This window comes from Rattus norvegicus, chromosome 10, assembly GCF_036323735.1.
Source record: "Rattus norvegicus strain BN/NHsdMcwi chromosome 10, GRCr8, whole genome shotgun sequence".
NCBI classification, from domain to species: Eukaryota; Metazoa; Chordata; class Mammalia; order Rodentia; family Muridae; genus Rattus; species Rattus norvegicus.
Genome location: NC_086028.1, coordinates 79,913,798 through 79,932,767, shown reverse-complemented (window position 1 = coordinate 79,932,767; position 18,970 = coordinate 79,913,798). Strand labels below are relative to the sequence as shown.

General features: G+C 54.1%; 2 protein-coding genes across 16 annotated transcripts in view; both read left to right on the top strand.

The window, feature by feature from the left end:
• Positions 1 to 416: 416 nt before the first annotated feature.
• On the top strand, positions 417 to 8,361 carry Spata20 (spermatogenesis associated 20). Of its 2 annotated transcripts, none has more exons than XM_006247200.4 (16): positions 417 to 578; positions 1,766 to 1,945; positions 2,045 to 2,109; positions 2,220 to 2,374; positions 2,449 to 2,592; positions 2,706 to 2,907; positions 3,273 to 3,403; positions 3,491 to 3,595; positions 3,810 to 3,884; positions 3,982 to 4,191; positions 4,274 to 4,466; positions 4,697 to 4,865; positions 5,119 to 5,330; positions 6,352 to 6,551; positions 7,787 to 7,867; positions 8,040 to 8,361. In XM_006247200.4, the coding sequence occupies exons 2-16, from the start codon at positions 1,821 to 1,823 to the stop codon at positions 8,208 to 8,210; spliced, it is 2,238 nt and encodes a 745-aa protein (XP_006247262.1). In that variant the 5' UTR covers positions 417 to 578; positions 1,766 to 1,820; the 3' UTR covers positions 8,211 to 8,361.
• Positions 8,362 to 12,841: 4,480 nt separating this feature from the next.
• The window catches only part of Cacna1g (calcium voltage-gated channel subunit alpha1 G), a 68,041-nt gene continuing 61,912 nt past the window's right edge, over positions 12,842 to 18,970 (top strand). For 7 of the 14 annotated variants that reach the window (XM_008768000.4, XM_008768001.4, XM_008767999.4 and 4 more), the window contains exon 1: positions 12,843 to 13,860. In XM_008768000.4, the coding sequence (XP_008766222.2) occupies positions 13,619 to 13,860 (242 nt within the window). In that variant the 5' untranslated portion in view covers positions 12,843 to 13,618. Of the gene's footprint in view, positions 13,861 to 18,970 lie in introns of all 14 variants that reach the window. The other 7 variants (XM_017597189.3, XM_008767988.4, XM_008767986.4 and 4 more) reach the window with 2 other exon arrangements.

Below are 18,970 nucleotides of genomic sequence, written 5' to 3'. Positions count from 1 at the left end.
GGGTAGGGAGGAGCGTATTGGTGTTCAATGCTTGGCATAGTAGTAGACAGCAGAGGACACTAGGCACTGGCTGAGTAAAATGAATGAACCAAGCAAATAGAGCATGAAGTAAGGACACATTGGCTCAGTGTCATCATTCAGAAGGCTTCCTGGAGTGGGTGGGTTCTAAGGAGGGCCTTGAGAGCGGTAGGCTGAATTAAGCAAATCCTGGCCGAGCAAATCCTTCAACGGGAGCCTCATTTCCCGCTTGTAAAAGGGAAAAGAGCTAGCGAAAGTATTGGATGCTGTGAGGGTCCCTCTTCTTGCCAGCACTTTAAATGGAACCCAGTTTATTTTGCTCGAATTTTAGGCGCTGAGACGGTTGGATCTTCAAAGGCACGGCAGTATTTCCGCGCTCTACCGCCGAGCGGCGCTCGGAGACCAGCCACAGGGCCAGAGACTTGGCGAAGACCCGGCTCCGGGTCCGCCCTTTGAAGCCTATAGCCCGATTTGGAGCAGTCGTACTGAGAGTGTGGGACTGTCTGGGCCCCAACCTCCGGTCACCCCACTGTGGGGTTGGGCCCTCCCGTTAGCCGAAGGTATGGGCTAGTCACTACAATATGCCTGGCGCCTGCGGGGGGTTGGGGAGGGTCTTTCAGGCACGGTGCCATGTCTGCTTGGATCCCTCTGCATGAAGGCTCCTTTTCTTCCCCCTCCCTTCTTATCTGCTGCAGTATTGCCAGATCAGGCTAGCTCTTTGACTACCTTAACACTACCTCCAGAAAGCCTTTCTAGAATGACGTGTTGTCCACAGACCCCTCTCTTGAAGCACCTTGCATCCTGTTAGAGTCTCATGTTGCTGCACTGGCCTGTTATTATTTAGCTGAGTTCCCAGGTTGAACTCCCTAAGACAGGCCTATTTGATTCTGAGTGTTCCCCCTTTCCCTCTTTTCTTTTTCTTCTTCTTCTTCTTCTTCTTCTTCTTCTTCTTCTTCTTCTTCTTCTTCTTCTTCTTCTTCTTCTTCTTCTTCTTTTCTTCTTCTTCTTCTTCTTCTTCTTCTTCTTCTTCTTCTTCTTCTTCTTCTTCTTCTTCTTCTTCTTCTTCTTTTCTTCTTCTTCTCCTTCTCCTCCTCCTCCTCCTCCCCCTCCTCCCCCTCCCCCTCCTCCTCCCCCACCCTCTTCTTTCTCATCTCTCTTCCCCTCTTTCCCTCTCTCTCCCCTCCCGTGTGTGTGTGTGTGTGTGTGTGTGTGTGTGTGTGTGTGTGTGTGTCACAAGACTTGGTCCTTCAGAGTGCTCCATTTGGAGCTCTTGGCTAAGTAGTTCCTGCCTACTTCTGGCTGTTCCTCACCTGGTCCAGTCCTGGACCCAATTCCTTTTGATCTATCTAGACACTGGCAGTAGCCACTCCCTTTCCAGGTTACCCTCATGCATACTAGGGATGCCTGCAGTGCAACCAATCCAGGGAGGGGCCCTCCGTGGGTGATAGAACAGAGCTGGATGGACCATTCTACTCATTATGACCCTCTCTGACCTCACAGATACCCTTCCTACCGCCAAGTCCGAGAAGCTGGGGGAGACTAACCTGGCAGGGAGCCCCCAATGAGCCACCATTCCCCACCACCCCCAAAACATAAGGGGGAGCACAAAGGCCACGGTCTCCCCCGTGGTTCAGAAAGGTGGGCTGGACTGGGAGTGGAAATCTTTGAGTTTGGGTGACCATTAAGCTGATTTGGGAAGGTAAAGGGGAAGTGGTCTTCATTCGTGTGACCTATCTGCCCACATTAGGGGCAGCTCCTCCCGGGACAAGGACCGAAGTGCTTCAGTTAGTAATTCTGTGCCCATGCCTGCTGGAGGAAAGGCAAGTCGGACTAACTGTCCTCCACCTGCACCTCAGAAGACTGCCAATCGACTGATCAATGAGAAGTCTCCATACCTCTTACAACATGCCCACAACCCGGTGGATTGGTGAGCGCTATCCCAGGGTTTCCCTTGAAGCATCTGGGGTCCCTAATCTTCCAAGACTCCCTAGGCTACTGAGTGACGTCTTCTTCATGTTGGGTCTAGGTACCCCTGGGGACAGGAAGCCTTCGACAAGGCCAAAAAAGAAAACAAACCAATTTTTCTCTCAGGTATACACCCACTGTTACCGGGATGGGGTTTGGGGACAGGCAGGGGGTTGGGGCGAGTCCTTTGGGTCCCGGGGTCCTCTTTCTGCCCTCCTGTCCCTTTTCTATCCTAGTGGGGTACTCCACCTGTCACTGGTGCCACATGATGGAGGAAGAATCCTTCCAGAATGAAGAGATAGGGCACCTGCTCAACGAGAACTTCGTCTCCGTGATGGTGGACAGAGAGGAGAGGCCAGACGTGGACAAAGTGTACATGACTTTTGTGCAGGTGAGACAGCCCTGTGATGGTCTTGTCACACCTGTGCATGGCAGCTCCCCTGATCCTGGCCCTCCCTCTTTCAGGCCACCAGTAGTGGAGGAGGCTGGCCAATGAATGTGTGGCTGACCCCCAGCCTCCAGCCATTTGTTGGGGGCACCTACTTCCCACCAGAGGATGGTTTGACTCGAGTTGGCTTCCGAACAGTGTTGATGAGAATCTGTGATCAGGTGGGTGGATGCCAGGGAGAAAAGGTACCAAAGTGCAGGCTGAGGGACTATGGGGAGCCCCCCCACCCCACCCCATGTGTACTGACCTCCACATGTGTGCTCACCTCCTCTAGTGGAAACAGAACAAGAACACCCTTCTGGAAAACAGCCAGCGTGTCACCACAGCCCTGCTGGCCCGATCTGAGATCAGCGTGGGTGACAGACAGCTTCCGCCCTCCGCTGCCACCATGAATAGCCGCTGCTTCCAGCAGTTGGATGAGGGATATGATGAGGAGTATGGTGGCTTTGCTGAGGCCCCTAAGTTTCCCACACCTGGTCAGTGACCTCTGGCCCTGCCCTATCTAATGACCATCTAACTTAGTTAAGTGACCCAGTGCCTTTGGTCTCTCTCTCTCTCTTTTTTTTTTTTTCTTTTTTTGGGTTCTTTTTTTCGGAGCTGGGGACCAAACCCAGGGCCTTGCGCTTCCTAGGCAAGCGCTCTACCACTGAGCTAAATCCCCAACCCCATCTTTGTTCTCTCTTGTATGGCTGGGTTGCTCTCTGGTCCCCTGTGGGCCAATGGTATTCTGACCTCTGACTCAGACAATGGCCTGTGTCCTCTAAGTGGATGGTAGAAGTTCCCATCTTCCAATCTGACAGATACTGCCTGGCCCTCTTACCCTCTCCTTCCTGCTCCACAGTGATTCTGAACTTCCTGTTCTCCTATTGGCTCAGTCATCGGGTCACCCAGGATGGCTCCCGAGCTCAGCAGATGGCTTTGCACACCCTGAAGATGATGGCCAACGGAGGCATCCGGGATCATGTGGGGCAGGTGAGGGCAGGCCAGGTTCCCTGGAGGGGCAGCAGGCCTAGTAACAGAGACTGAGATCAGACTAGCCTAACATCCTGCCTGGCCCAGGGCTTTCACCGCTACTCCACGGACCGACAGTGGCACATTCCTCACTTTGAGAAGATGCTGTATGACCAGGCACAGCTCTCGGTGGTCTACTGCCAAGCCTTCCAGGTGACTTTTGCCCCTAACCTTAACCCTGGCTGCCAATCCCAAGGTCTTCCAGGTAACTGTGACTTCCTCTTAATTTCAGTCCAGAATTCCTTCTCACGCTCTAGACACCTGGGCTTCCCTACGCCCCACCCACTTTCCTGGGAGAGTATCCTCTATGAATCTGAGCCCCACCTCCCCGCCAGTGACCTTAACTTACAATCTCCACCCCCCTCAGATCTCTGGCGATGAATTCTTCTCCGATGTTGCCAAAGGCATCCTGCAGTATGTGACCCGGAATCTGAGCCATCGGGTGTGTGTCCAGTGAGGCAGGCATACCTGGGTGCAGGAGGGCTTGAGGTCTCCATTGCCTTTAAGATGATGACTAGCCAACTCTCCTATCCTCACAGTCCGGAGGCTTCTACAGTGCAGAGGATGCTGATTCTCCCCCAGAGCGGGGCGTGAAGCCCCAAGAGGGTGCTTTGTATTTGTGGACAGTCAAAGAGGTTCAACAGCTGCTCCCAGAGCCGGTGGGGGGCGCCAGCGAGCCTCTGACCTCAGGCCAGCTCCTAATGAAGCATTACGGACTCAGTGAGGCAGGCAATATCAACCCCACTCAGGTGAGGACTTTTACAGACCCAGAGAAGGACCCCAGGCCCACCAAGTACACGGGCTCCTTCTGACCACGGCTGTTTCCCTCAGGATGTCAACGGGGAGATGCACGGTCAGAATGTTCTGACCGTGCGGTACTCACTAGAGCTGACGGCCGCCCGCTATGGCCTGGAGGTGGAAGCTGTGAGGGCGTTGCTCAACACAGGGCTGGAGAAGCTCTTCCAGGCCCGGAAACATAGACCGAAAGCACACCTGGACAACAAGATGCTGGCTGCCTGGAACGGTGGGGTGACCCTCTCTGAACCTTAATTCTACTGGCCACGCCCCTTCTGTCTCCCCCCTCCTTTCTTCATAGGCCTTTTCAATTTTGATTTAGAAACAAATAAATGGAGATTTAGAGAATAATTCGCCTGGGCTTGGCACTTGGAGCCACCGGGTGGGGTGGAGTGGGGTGTGTTGCCCCAGAAGAGCTCTGGTTGACCTCTTAACACCTCTGACCTCTCATTCCTCCAGGCTTGATGGTGTCTGGTTTTGCCGTGGCGGGGTCTGTCCTAGGTATGGAAAAGTTAGTCACCCAGGCCACCAACGGTGCCAAATTCCTCAAGCGGCACATGTTTGATGTGTCCAGCGGCCGCCTGAAGAGGACATGCTATGCTGGCGCTGGAGGAACCGTGGAGCAAAGGTGGGAGGTGGGGGATGGGCAGACCAAGAGGCCGTTTCCTTGTGTGATTCTAGCCCTGTTCTGCCCTTTCAGTTGACTGCTCAGTCACTACTCTGCTCCCTTAACACTCTTGGGCCCATTGGCTCTTTTGGGAAATAGGCTAATGTAGCCACAGGAGAAGTGGGTATTGAGGATTAACGGAAAGAAAGCACGAGAAGTTTCTTCTTGCTTTCCTGGGCCTGTCCTCAGACTTCCTTCTCTCCTGTACCCTTAGCAATCCGCCATGCTGGGGTTTTCTGGAGGACTATGCCTTTGTGGTGCGGGGCCTGCTGGACCTGTATGAGGCCTCACAGGAGAGCTCTTGGCTTGAGTGGGCTCTGCGTCTGCAGGACATACAGGACAAACTCTTCTGGGACTCCCACGGTGGTGGCTACTTCTGCAGTGAGGCTGAGCTGGGGACAGACCTGCCTCTTCGTTTGAAGGATGGTCAGTGCTGGCCTTGGGCCCTTGGTTCGGGCTGGCGGCAGGGCATTGCAGAGGAAAATACTTGTGTAGTGTTAGAGTAAACAGCTCACGTGGGGCTGCTAGCTTCATGTCTTTATTCTATGTGACTTTGGAGGTCTCCTGATACTTCTGAACCCGCTTTCTAATATACAAATGAGGGCTAGAAGCACTCAGAGTTCCTCAGAGTTAATGGAGATGTCCTTGTAGTTTTCCTGTGAGCACGCAGGGGTATCCGAAATCCACAGATTTAATTTGTTAGGCAAGAATGACTTGGTCTCTGCCTGAAGGAAGCTTACAACATGTGGTGGAGATAGTGCAAAATGTTTCGTCACTAGAGCTTTGAGAATACAGTAAACCTGTGACAGGTGTCAGCCAAGAGGATCTGTGCTGTCGGGGAGGCACTTGGAAGAGACTTAGGCAGAGGAGACAGTTTAATGAGAGAGCCCTAGGGGTTAGGTGAGTGTGGAAAACAGAGAGACCAGAGAGGAGGTGCACATGCTGGGATAAGGAAGAGAGAGCTTAGGGCACTGAGAGGGTCTGACTTGCTCTGGCTTGGATGTAAAGCGGCCATTCTGACTGTTGTAGAGATGAACGGAAACTGGGAAATCAGGGTGACCCATTAAGAGAATGCTGACTTTTAGGCTTGGGAGGTACTGTTGAAAGCAGCCAGGGGTAGCCCATGAGATGGGGGACAGGAAAGGATTGGGAGCTGTTCAGGCAGTAGGCCAGCAGGATGTGTAGAGGAAATAGAAGAGGGGAGGGATTTGGGTGATGCCTCTCTGGCCCTGGCAGTCGGTAGTTAGACAAAGGCATCAGCCGTGAGGTAGGGAACCTGGATACCCACGGCTCCACGGCTTAGCAGGAGAGAGGGGCTTGTGAAAAAAAAATCAGACCATATGAACTTCCTCATCTTATCCCTGGACCCCAAAACCCAGATTCAGTCTCAGACAGGGCCCTGAAGCCCAACAACTATCCCTGTATACCTCCTCCTATGCCCTTGCAGACCAGGATGGCGCAGAACCCAGTGCCAACTCCGTGTCGGCCCACAACCTCCTCCGGTTACACGGCTTAACCGGCCACAAGGATTGGATGGACAAGTGTGTGTGCCTGTTGACAGCCTTCTCGGAGCGCATGCGCCGAGTCCCGGTGGCCTTGCCTGAGATGGTCCGTGCCCTCTCAGCTCAACAGCAGACTCTGAAGCAGGTAGGGAGGAGATAAAATGTGCACTGAGACCAGGCCAGGAGGGAGGCTGGTGATGGAACAAGCTATAGTAGCCATGAATGGAGCTCCAGGGCTGCTACCAAAGCTCACTTATACGTATGCAGGGGTCTCCGCTCTGGGGGGTGGAGGTGTCTGTGGGAGGGTGGTGTCAGGGGAGACAGCCTGTGAGGGCTTGTCATTGGGCTGTTTGCATATAAAGGCAAAATGGAGAGGCTAAAAGATGGGTTCCTGATGGTCTGGCGGCTGGTGAAGTGTTTCTCTGTAAAGTTCTGCATGTCAACCTGATTATTTCTGTCCCTTTGTGGTTTATTGCTATGTCAACTCTTTTGTACACACACACACACACACACACACACACACACACACACACTCACACACATACTTTTTCTGGTTTATGTGCTGGTATGGACTAGAGGATTTGCCTGTGAATATTTGTGTGTTCCTCTGTGGGTGTATGTTTGCATGTGTTTATATGTGTGATGTCTGCTATGTGTGCATGTAACTATGCCTATTTGTGTGTTGTGTGCCATGCAGTGTAGCAAGTCTTCTGGACACCCCGACCTGTATTTGTATGTCCACTGCAGTGTATGACATTGCCACTAATGTGCATTCCTGGTGTGTGTGTGTGTGTGTGTGTGTGTGTGTGTGTGTGTCTGTGTGTGTGTGTCTGTGTGTGTGTCTGTGTGTGTGTGTATTGTGTATGTCTGTGTGTGTGTGTGTCTGTGTGTGTGTATTGTGTATGTCTGTGTGTGTGTGTCTGTGTGTGTGTGTCTGTGTGTGTATTGTGTATGTCTGTGTGTGTGTGTATCTGTGTCTGTGTGTGTCTGTGTGTGTGTCTGTGTGTGTCTGTGTGTGTGTCTGTCTGTGTGTGTGTCTGTGTGTGTGTGTCTGTGTGTGTGTATCTGTGTCTGTGTGTGTGTATCTGTGTCTGTGTGTGTGTCTGTGTGTGTGTCTGTGTGTGTCTGTGTGTGTGTGTCTGTGTGTGTGTGTGTCTGTGTGTGTGTGTGTCTGTGTGTGTGTCTGTGTGTGTGTGTGTGTGTGTGTGTTTTGTGTGTTTGCACTTGTGGAGCTTTAAATCTGTTGAATCCTCCTGATAGCTGAGGTGAGTCTCTTCCCTTTTTAGGAATTCTGGGTGGGTGGAGGATGGGGAAGGTCTGGCAGGTTTGGGGACTAGCTTCTCTCTTCCTGACACTGGATGACTTTCCTATACTGGACAGATCGTGATCTGTGGAGACCCTCAGGCCAAGGACACCAAGGCCCTGCTGCAATGTGTCCACTCCATCTACATTCCTAATAAGGTGCCCACCCCTGCAACCTTGTGTTCACTCTCTACCTCCCTCATTGTGTCTCCCTACTCAGCTCCCCACATCCTTCCTTTTGGAGGTTTGGGGGATAGGTCACTTCCCGCTGGGCTCTGCAATGACCAGTACCCTGTCCCAGGTGACACTTTGTGCTCTGCCAATATCCCAGGTGCTCATTCTGGCTGATGGAGACCCATCAAGCTTCCTGTCCCGTCAGCTTCCCTTCCTGAGCAACCTTCGACGAGTAGAAGACCGGGCCACGGTCTACATATTTGAGAACCAAGCCTGCTCCATGCCTATCACGGATCCCTGTGAACTACGAAAGCTGCTACACCAATGACTGCCCAGAACTCTCCAAGCTGGGCCAGAGGCTATGCCAAATCTATAGCCACCCCTGGGAACCCTGCCTCCAGATGATCACAGCCATCGTTGTGGCTCCCCCATGGACACCTTACTCACCATGAAATAAACCTAACAGTGTCCCGTGGTGACTTCCTCTTGTGAGGGCCTGATGACAGCCGCCTGGGACCAGCCTTCCCATGAGAGTCCACAGGTGACTCTTTTCTCTCCTCTCCTTGCCCTGTTGCCTTCCATCTGGTCACCAGGCTAATCTTGCCTCTGTCCACGATTAGTCAGTTGTCCAAAACCCAGGATCAGAACCAGGGTAAGGACACGGTGTGTACTAGCTCAGGAATGGTAAGGCCCTGCTAGGAAATGACCTGCCATCTTTTCCCTTGCCTCTTTGTTTAAAGCTAAGGAAGGGACAGGGGCTCAGTATAGACTTTAATGTTTAGCAGAAAGATATGTAATTAACATTAATTAATGTTTCCATGCAATGTAGTATATGCTGTGGAAACCGCAAGTACCAGGACTAAGACTTTTCTTTGAGGTTCCCATCCAACCCCAGCATCACTTCAGGAGCTCACACTCTGCCTCTTCCTGCAGGATGGTCTGGGAAAGGGCTCTCTTGCATGTGGAACATCTGTTGTGTTGGAAGTCCTTCCCCAGATCCACTTGACTCCTGCTACAGAGGAAGCTGGCACCTTCCTGGGACCTCCTCCTGCCCTTTGAATGTTGGGAGATGCTCTTAAATCTCACCCTTGGCAGATGAATCTCCACATAGCTGTCATCCAGGAAGGGTGGAGCTTGGAGAGATGCTTGGAATGAGAAGGTGCAGAACAATAGGGTTGTGAGGTTGCACAGAAACTGTCTTTTTGAGATCTACTGAGCCTGAGCATCCTGCTAACCTCCAAGTCAAACAACACAGATAGCCAGAGGAAGCTTCCAGAGAGACAAAGAAGAATGGATGGGTTGGGGTGGGGGTACTGCTAAGGAGATGTCAGTAGAAGGGAGGAAGGGAGCAGAAAGGAGAACTGGAGACACGAGATTGTCACACATACACATCTACCCATGGTCACTGGGACCGGAGTTGTCTCAGTCTGGGCAGCAGGCCCTTGGTGCAAGCCACCAGCCCATCTGGAGGGGATTAGCACTCTGGCCAATGAGGTCAGCTGGCCTCTTTCTTACTGGAGCCCACTCAACCTTGCCAGCAAGTCAAAGCCTGGACACGTGGAGCCTGGCTTGGGGGCAGCAGGAAGGGAAAGTACAGCATGGTGAGACACAGGTGGCCATTTTGGCAACCCTAACACTATATTTGGAACGGTCTGGGCAGTTCATGTAGCCCTCTTGCCTGTGGTCTCACCGACCCTCACGAATGAAATGGTGAAGCAGGGACCTTTAGCCTACTAGGGATGGCTGTTGGAGGGCCAGAGTTCGTAGGAGTCTAGCCTGACACCCCTCAGCGTACCAGGTTCTCCCTGGGACCTTCAGAATGACGACAAAGATCACTGAGGCTGCTTCTTGCCAGGAGGTGGAGACAGGGCTATGAAGGAGAGTGCATTTGGTGTTTTCCTCCACCTGCCTGCCTTTTGCATCTCTCATTTCCCTTCCACTATCAGTCAGGAACAGGGCTGTGATATCTTGTAAATAGATTCAGAAGAAGGGATTACTTCTCCCAGGTAGGCTGGGCTAACATGACCCTTACTGGATATGGAATTGATTTAAAAGTCCCACAACATCTCTTCCTCTTGGCAAGTGCCACTTTACCCTCCTCCTCTGTGTCCTCTCTCCTGTCAGCAGGGCTGTATTAGAGCATCTAGGGCCTAGGGTCTTCTTGGTTTGGGGATTATCATTTCATTTCCCTGAGCCCCAGATTCTTTAACTGAGAAAGGGAAGTTTCATTTGATTCCCAGAGATATGGAGGTGACCAAATGGAATGGTTGCAGCGACCCCAAGTAAAGAGTACCACAAATGGGTGATTGATTTTGTTCTTAAGGGAACCAGTAGTCAGCATGAGAGGGGCAAAAGCCAGAAGGCTGCAGGGGCCTGGAGGGGCTTGCTCAGCAAGGCACATCAAAGATTCTCCAGCAAACTTGGAAGAGAGTTTGGATCATATAGGTCTAACTTGGTGGGAAAACAGAGGCACAAATAAAGGAATTTTTTTTCCTTCCTCTCCCACTTCCTGGTCATTCATCTAAAAAACTTTTTTTTTCACTACGTGCCCACTATGGATCAAACACTAGGCTAGGACATGCAGCAGGGAATACAGCCTAGGGCAGAGAGAAGTCTGTGCTCATCTCCCCTGCCCAGGCTTCGTACTGTGTGGTTTCCCACCTTCGACTGGTTCAGTACTGTCTTCAGTATCTCTGAACCCATCGGCCACTGCTAACGACCCCCAGAAAGGAAGCCAGCAGGAAGGGGTGCCTTGGAGTACTGGGGTGCAAAGCTTCCTATCTTCTCTTGCCTTCGTCCTCCCTCCTCCCACTCAGGTAGCAGATAGGGTCCCCTGATGCCCTAGGCTGTCCTAGATGGCAGATTTTCCTAAGGTTGCAAATCCAAGGAAGTAGGTCTCGATTTTTCCAGCTGGTGTCTGCCTGTCTCTTTTCTTGGTATGTTCCAGAACAGGGCAAGCCTGAGGATGAAGAGATGGACCACCCTGACCACTGGAGAACTGTGGGGCAGGGCAAGCCTCTGGTCTCACATAGTCCTCTGCTTTAGAGACTGGGTTATAAGAGTTTCTACCTCAGGCTGCCAACCCTAAGGCTTCAAGATGGTGGTCAGAAGAGCAAGCCCATGTGCTAGACTGAGGATACACAGGAGGGAGAGAAGATGTCAGATTCTAAAAGCAAGCCATACATAGTTCCTCTATCCCAGAAAAGGACTCTGAGTTCAAGATTGGCGCCTCACACTCAGAATGAGAGCAGAGACTCTCTCCAGGAGAAACAGGCACTTAGGGGATACGCTCATTAGCATGAAATGCAAACAGGACTGGCCTCATTTGCACAACTCAACGCTGGGATTTGGCAAAAGGGCAACCAGGAAGGTGACAGCACAGCAGCAGCTCTGCCCTCTTCACCCCATCTTGGCAACTGGCCAGAGTGGGAGCTGACACGGCCCCAAACCCAAGTCATGGTGCCAGGAGGCCTCTGGAGGATGTGTGGGTGGTGCAACTTTTGTCAGGGAAGAACGCCTGGTAATCAGGGGCTGCAGGAGGTGATCCGGTCCATCCCTCAGCTTTTCCGCAGTGGCTTGTGCCATTCCTGAAGTCTACCAGGACTACGGATCCTGTCGTTCTGTCGTATACATCCTACGCAGATTGTAGAGACATTTTCCCTGCGTCTAACATAAACGCTTCCCCCCCCTCCCCTCCCCATCACGTTCAGAACTCCAGTGGCGCTTGCAAGGCTCTCTGGCACCCACAGCCTTTGGAGACTGTAAGGGAAATAGAATCGACTGAGCCCCTGAACATAGTGAGATGAGGCTGGGCGAAAACCAGGGTCTCCATTTGCGTGTGCCTGCCTGGGAGACACACAAGAGTCAGCACCACTCCCAGTACAGTGTGAAGAGTAACTCCAGGAAGAATATCTCCCTCTCTCTCTCTCTCTCTCTCTCTCTCTCTCTCTCTCTCTCTCTCTCTGATACTTCTCTTAAGGCATATTGGGAATCAAGGGGAGAAACTGAGGCACAGAGTGGAGTTTTGCAGGACGAAGTTAGTAAAGCTCAGCTCTATGTGTCATTCCTTCCAAACACTCGAGGTCCACAGTGGCCTTCGCAGGCTGCTGCCACGTTGGGGCTGCAGGTTATCCAGGCTCTGCAGTCTGGTGTCATGCCTGGAAGCTATGCTTTCCCCATGAAGCCCCTGAAGGGAGTCTCCAACCTTCAGAGATCTCTAGAAGCAGATGATGCTCACACCATCAGTGAGAAGACCTCCGGGTTAGGGTTAGGCAGGGTCAACGTCTTAGAAGTGGACCAAGGATCTGGACCAGCAAACACTCCCAGACCACGCCCACCCCTACCTTTCTAGCCACGCCTACTCTTCCCAAACAGACCCCTTCCAGCCTGAAACACCTGACTCTTCTTCCCTTTCGCCAGTCTGACTCCCAGGTTCAAGCAGGAGGTAGGTTATTAAGCAGGTGGAGAGTCGGATTTAGCTGTGGGGTCCCGGTAACACCCCTAACTCCTGTGATTCCTGTCTTCCTTCTTTTCCAGTCCTGCTTAGACTAAGGTTCTGACTTCTGGCTGCTGTCCAATTTGAGGGTCCTGGACAAAAGATGTCAGAGGCCGGTTGGGCTACCCCAGGACTCGACGCCAAATACTTTGATTTCTCGAGGCTCCCTCCCAGGGGAGTCCCAAAGACCCCAGAGGCCAATAGGAAAGTGGGTTCGGTCTGGACAGTCGTCCGATTGGCCCCAGCCTTCGGGTGCGAACCCAGGGGCAAGAGGAGGGTAGAAAGGCGGTCCTGGTTTTGGGGTGGGAACCGGATTCCAGCTGTGGTTCTCTCCCCCGGTACTCCCTCCCGCACTGGCACGGCGGCCGACCAATGGAAGGGCGGCTCTGGACCGGTGATGCACGGCGATTGGCTGTGAGGTTGGCTGGGGAAAGGCGGGGCCGAGGCTTGAAGTTGGAGTGAGGGATCCAGCTGTGGTGTGCGCCGGGCTCCTCGCCGCCGCTTTCGCTCGTTCTCTCGCTCCGCGTCTCGGCCGGAGGAGGAGGCAGTGGCGCCGGCGACAGCTACGGCAACGGCAGCCACGGCGGCGGCGGCGGCAGCGGCGACATCTCCGCCTCCACCCCCGCCCGGGACGGCCCCCCACGGTCTCCCCGCCCCTCCCGGTCCTTTAGCCCGCCGAGGGGCGGAGGAAGGAGTCGGCCCCCACCCCCTCCAAACCCACCCCCAAAGAGATCCCTCCTCCCCTCCCCCCCCCCGCCGTCTCTGGCGCGGAGCCGGGACGATGCTGACCCCTTAGATCCTGCTCCAGCTGCGCCGAGGGAAGAGGGGGCGCCCCTCCCCGGACCCCCGCCCTCCATCGGGTGGCCCCTTTTTTTTCTCTTCCTCTCGGGGGCTGCTTCGCCGAAGGTAGCGCCTGTTCGGGCAACCGGAGCCTGGGCGCGAAGCGAAGAAGCCGGAACAAAGTGAGGGGAAGCCGGCCGGCTAGTCGGGGAGCCCCCGGGAACCCAGGGGAAGCGGGACTCTAGCCAGGCGGGGCTTCCCTGAGACCCGGCGCCCCGCGGGCAGCATGCCCCTGAGGGCAGGGGGAGCTGAGCTGAACTGGCCCTCCTGGGGACTCAGCAAGCTCTCTAGAGCCCCCCACATGCTCCCCCACCGGGGTCCCCCGGTTGCGTGAGGACACCTCCTCTGAGGGGCTCCGCTCGCCCCTCTTCGGACCCCCCGGGGCCCCGGCTGGCCAGAGGATGGACGAGGAGGAGGATGGAGCGGGCGCCGAGGAGTCGGGACAGCCCCGTAGCTTCACGCAGCTCAACGACCTGTCCGGGGCCGGGGGCCGGCAGGGGCCGGGGTCGACGGAAAAGGACCCGGGCAGCGCGGACTCCGAGGCGGAGGGGCTGCCGTACCCGGCGCTAGCCCCGGTGGTTTTCTTCTACTTGAGCCAGGACAGCCGCCCGCGGAGCTGGTGTCTCCGCACGGTCTGTAACCCATATCCTTCGGGGCACCGCGATGGGCCGGACTAGGGGGGTCCACAGGGGGGCGGGCCGTGTCGCCAGAGGGGACCGAAAGCTAGGTGAGTTGGAGAAGTGAGCCTAGACTGTGAACAGTTGAGTGGGAGACTGCTAAGGAGGGGAGGGGGCGTCTGAGTAGAAGCGGAGACTGGTGGGTACCCCAGACGAGCCCCACCTCCGAATACACACACCTCAGTCATCCTTGAGCGGGGGTGAGGGGTGGAGGGTTTAAATCCAAGCTAGGAAAAGAGAGGAGAGGTGACCCTCTGGTAAGCAGCTGGATGCTCTACAGATGTGGGCAGAGGAGGGTCGTCATCCTCCAGATGTGGGCAGCTTCAGGAGCCTGGGCTTTCTACTCCGCCAGCCCGCCCGCCGGCGGGTTAGCGAGCTGGGTTTGGTTTTCGAGTTTGGGGGCAGGGGTGGAGAGGAAGCTGCGGGGACGGAGGAGGGGAGACCGCAATCTCCTGGGGTTTCCTTATGCCCCCGCCCCAAAGTTTGCGGCGGATTCTAGGGTCCAGTCCCCCTACCTAGTCCTTAAGGCTGAGGTTTTTACTGACCTAGCGGGAAACAGGGGTGGGGGCAGGTCCTACCCCCCAACACCCTCCCAATCCGCGGGTTGGAGGCACAACAAGGAGATTTCGGCGGCGGCTGATGTCAGGGGTGCAGAATGAGAACAAGATGTGGTGAAGGGGGAGCTGTCTACCCCCAGAGCTGGACTGGAGCCCCTTTCAGAGAGAGCCCAATGCGGCCAGCGCCCTCCCCACCTCAATTCTTTATCTGATGTTGAGTGCTAAGGTTGGGTTGGGGAGTTTTGTGCTGGATTTTTTTCTAGTGTGTGTGGGGGGGGGTACTGACAAAAGCTCCGGCAAGTGGGGGATGGGATTAAGCTCGTCCACACTACGCCTCCCCTTTCACAAATCAGAGTGTTCCGGCTGATGGCAGACCAGGTATGGGAAACCGCAGTCGACTGAAAGTGTTGGGGGGACCGGGAGACTGCCAGTGTGTGTTCATTAAGGAGGGCTGAGGTCGAGCTCCCCAAGCCTACTCTGTGGATGGGTTTTGGGAGCGCATGCCCAACATTCCAGGCAGATGAATTGTGATCCTCACCCTCACCTCTGCTTAGCCTGGCGTGGTCAGGGAACCCCTGGTCCTCTTAAAAACCCTTACCATAAAGCACTCACTGGTTTGACTGACGCCCATCTCTGGGGTACCAGAAAGGTGGGGGCTGGCTGTATGGCTATCCCAGTGCTGATAGCCTCTTCTGATTCTCTTCCTCTAGCCCAGAGAATTCTCTGGGAGACCCCAGGTTTACCCTGTAGCCTCGGAGAGCCCAAGTCCGGCTCTGCTTTGGAGCACAGGGGCAGGGGAGAGCTTGATGCTGCCCTCTGCAGCCGCTGCCTCTAGTGCGCAAAGCAGGATATAAGCTGAGTCCCCCCCACCCCCTGCTCCACACTCCTCCAGTCCTGAGAAGCTCCCCTCATCACCCCTCCCAATCCTTTGCCCCTAGAGCCTAGGGGCTCTGAGGACTGTGGTCTCCCTAACTGCTATCTTGAATTATGAGTCTCTGTCCCAGGGTCTCCTTCTCTGTGGCAGAGATGGAGATGAGAAAAGAAGCCCTCATCTCCACTCCTAAGCACATTATGAATGGGAAACCCCTAGCAGTCCCTACCTTCTCCTTCTCAGGAGTCCTAGGGGTAACCTCTCCCTTCAAATACCCCCTAAAAACAGACCTCTGGCAAGCATCTCTGCCCACTTGCCCTATCTCCAGGTGGAGGATCTGGAGGTACTTTCCTGGAAGGAAATAAGTGACCAGGCTTGCACGAGGGAAAGAGGTGGGAGTCTGGTGTTAATCTTGAGATTGGGGGGCAGGCCCAATCTGGGGAGTCATGTGTGGTCCTGGGTGTGTGCCATCTATGTCCCTAAATCTAGACTAGCTAGTTGAATATGCCGAGAACAATTTCTTGGTAAAGGGGGCTACCTGGACTTTTACCCCCATTTTCCCATCCGACCCAAGTCACAAGGACAAGTATATTTCCACCACCAGAGAAGGACTCTGAACTGCCCCCTGAGCCTTAGCCCTCTCCTTCCTCTCTTTTGGGTATCTATAAGACTTCTGTTGGCTTCAGGAGTTCCCAATGTAGGTCACGAAGACATTGGTCCTGAGGGGCCTGACAGGCTTCCCCTCCTCAATTAACTGAAGCAGTTAGCCTTTTTCTCGACATACTTTTCTTGGCCCCTTCCTCTTGCGGCCTCATTAAAAGGCCAGATTTCCTAGAGTGGAGATCTAGGTGTAGGTAGGATGTGTGTGTGTGTGTGTGTGTGTGTGTGTGTGTGTGTGTGTGTGTGTGTTGTGGAGGGAGGAAGAAGGAAGGACACAAAAGTCTATGTTCCTCTACTGGGGTGATCAGGGACATGGGCCCAACCAGCTCCCTGGCAAGCCACTGCTTCCCAGGTTACAGGGACCGCTGGCCTTTGCAGTGTGTTTCTTACAGTGTGAGGGCGTGCGTTTCCCCTCCCGGGAAGGAGTTCCTGAGCATTCCCTCTCGGGTTGTTGTGTCACATCTGGAAGTTTGTGTAGGAGTTTCTCCAAGCTCAGAGCCCAGCACAGCTTTTTCTCATTTGGAAATCACAGGCTGGCATTTGGGATGGAGGAGTGGGAGGGGGGCCAGAGAAGGAGAGGGGAGCCTGCCAGGAGTTGGGGGAAGGAGGGGGGGGAGGCCTGAGAGACAGGAGTCCTAATGGCTTCCAGAAGTGAATGTGAGTGCGGGACTATGCGTCACTGTGTGTGTCCAAGTGTGTGTCTCTAGAAGGGAGGAGGCCCTAGGAATTCCTGTAGTCTCCCTTGCCATTGTCCCAGTGCCCCAAGGCTTCCGATTCTTCCCAAGGGAGGGTTCTCCATTGGGTTCCCAGAGGGGGGGCACATAAGAGGGTTGCTTGAATCTCATATGTTCCCTCATCCGTCCCATTTCCAAATCCTCGACCATCCAGAGAAGGTTCTGGGGAGAAGAGCTGGGGCAGAGAACTGAGTAGAACTGGGGTGGGGGCAGAGGATCTTGGGTAATCTGTCCCAGATTCTCCTTTCTTCTGGGTCATATAGACTCCTCTGCACGTACTCTGTTCCACTGCTGGGGGACTCCCCATCACCCCTAGTGCCAGTTGGAGTCATTCCTGGGATTACCCCTCCACCCTGGCCCCCCTTCTGCTGCTCCCGCCCCAGCTCTCACCCCGCCCAGCCTGCCTTAGCTGGGATGGTGACAGACACACTGCTCACACATGCGCGCCCAGACACACACACACACACACACACACACACACACACACACACACACACACCAGTCACAGAGTTTGAATCAGATTTCTGGCCTATTTCCCCTCCCAAAGATTCCAGTGGCCCTTTCTCATGTGTCTCTGTGTCTCCTGTCTCTGTCTCTGGGTGGGGCTGGCTGCCTTTTGGGCAGGCTTCAGTTTTCAGTTCATTTGGAACCCTCTTTCCCCACACACCCACACACCGGAGCTGGGGGCGCATAGGGAAACAGGGTAGTTAGTGGGATGGGGCCATTGTTGGGGATTCCCCTTTTCTGAAGAAAAATAAATGAGCACAGGCCCTCAAACTAAACCCCTGGACGTTTTCCGCCCTAGGGAGCATGAGATCCCATAGACTACCAATCTCTTGGTGGGGTGGGTGAAGCAAGGACCTGTGCCCCATCCCCCAACTCTTACTAGAAGGCCAGAATCCCTGGGTCCAGGCCAATTTCCTCCTCAGTTTTCCTTAGTCTCACATTTCCAGACTTCTGGGAGGGAGAGAGGCCTGCTTGCCGTCTGGGTTCACACCCTGGGCCCAGGGCCTTAGATTTCTAGTTGCCAATAATCTAGGCAAAAGCTCTATCTAGATAAAAACCTATGGAGAAGACTCATTTGTGGATATAACATGCTCTATTTCCCTCTCTTTCCCAGGAAAGAGAGGAGGGGGAGGGATGGTAGAGAGGTCTGCTTCTGCCATTCTCTCTTTCTCTGCTTTTGATGGTGGGTTGTGGGGAGGAGAAAGATCCTCCCCTCTCCTGCTCCCACCCTTTGGGATCCACTCCAGCCCGGACAGTCACCATAGCAACAGTAGACATGTGACCGCACAGGTCTCTCATAGTCACTATGGCAACCAGTGTCCCCCGTTCCCTTGGTTACCATGGGGATCTGTCACATGGTTTTTCCCCCAACCTGATAACCTGTGGGTCTCCCTGCTTCTCTTTCCTTGCATAAGGACAAGAGAGCAGTCTGGGCAAGGGGAGAGAATGTGTAAGGGGGTGGGGGGTGTCTCTTCAATCACCATGGCAACAAATCCACACCACCTGGTGACACATTCTCCTGTTGTTATGGCAACAGAAGAACATCACACAGTGACATACTGCCATGTTGCCAAGGAAACAAGCCCCACCCTGGGAAGGGTGAAAGATCCCCCCCTTTAGATATTCCTCTACTCAGGTTGTTCTAGATTTGCCTGTCCTTTCATACTTATCTACAGTGAAGGGGAAGCCAGAGTACAAGGAATGTGCCTGGGTGCAGGCTGGATTGCCAAGGAACCTGGAGAAGGGGATTTGGTTAAGAGCCAGATATGGGGTTGTCTGGGGGCAGGTTCTGACTATCAGAGGTCCCAGACTGAGTCTTTCTGGGACAGAAGGGGGACGCAGTTCTTCCAAAGGTCAATTCTGTTCCCCCTTACATCACTGTCATGAATCTGTCACTATTCAGGGAAACATCAGGAAAACATGAATGGGGAGGCACATCTGGCTTCTAGATAGGCAGATGACTGACTGACAGGCACAGTGGCTCATTCATTTATTCCTGCTGGGCACTGGCCATTTGCTCGGGACTGCATGTCACTCTGGGCTTTGTCGCTGCTGTTAAGGATGTAGTAGAGTACCCTTACCTGCCAGGAGCCATAACTAGCACCGGAGAAGAGCCATGAACATGGATGACTTAACTAGGTAGAGTCACTGTCACTGGATGTCCAAATAGATACCCTGGAGCCCTTCTCCCCCAACGTTGTTCTCAAGGGCCTGCCCCTCCTAGGCCCTGTCTGTCCTGCAGAGGAGA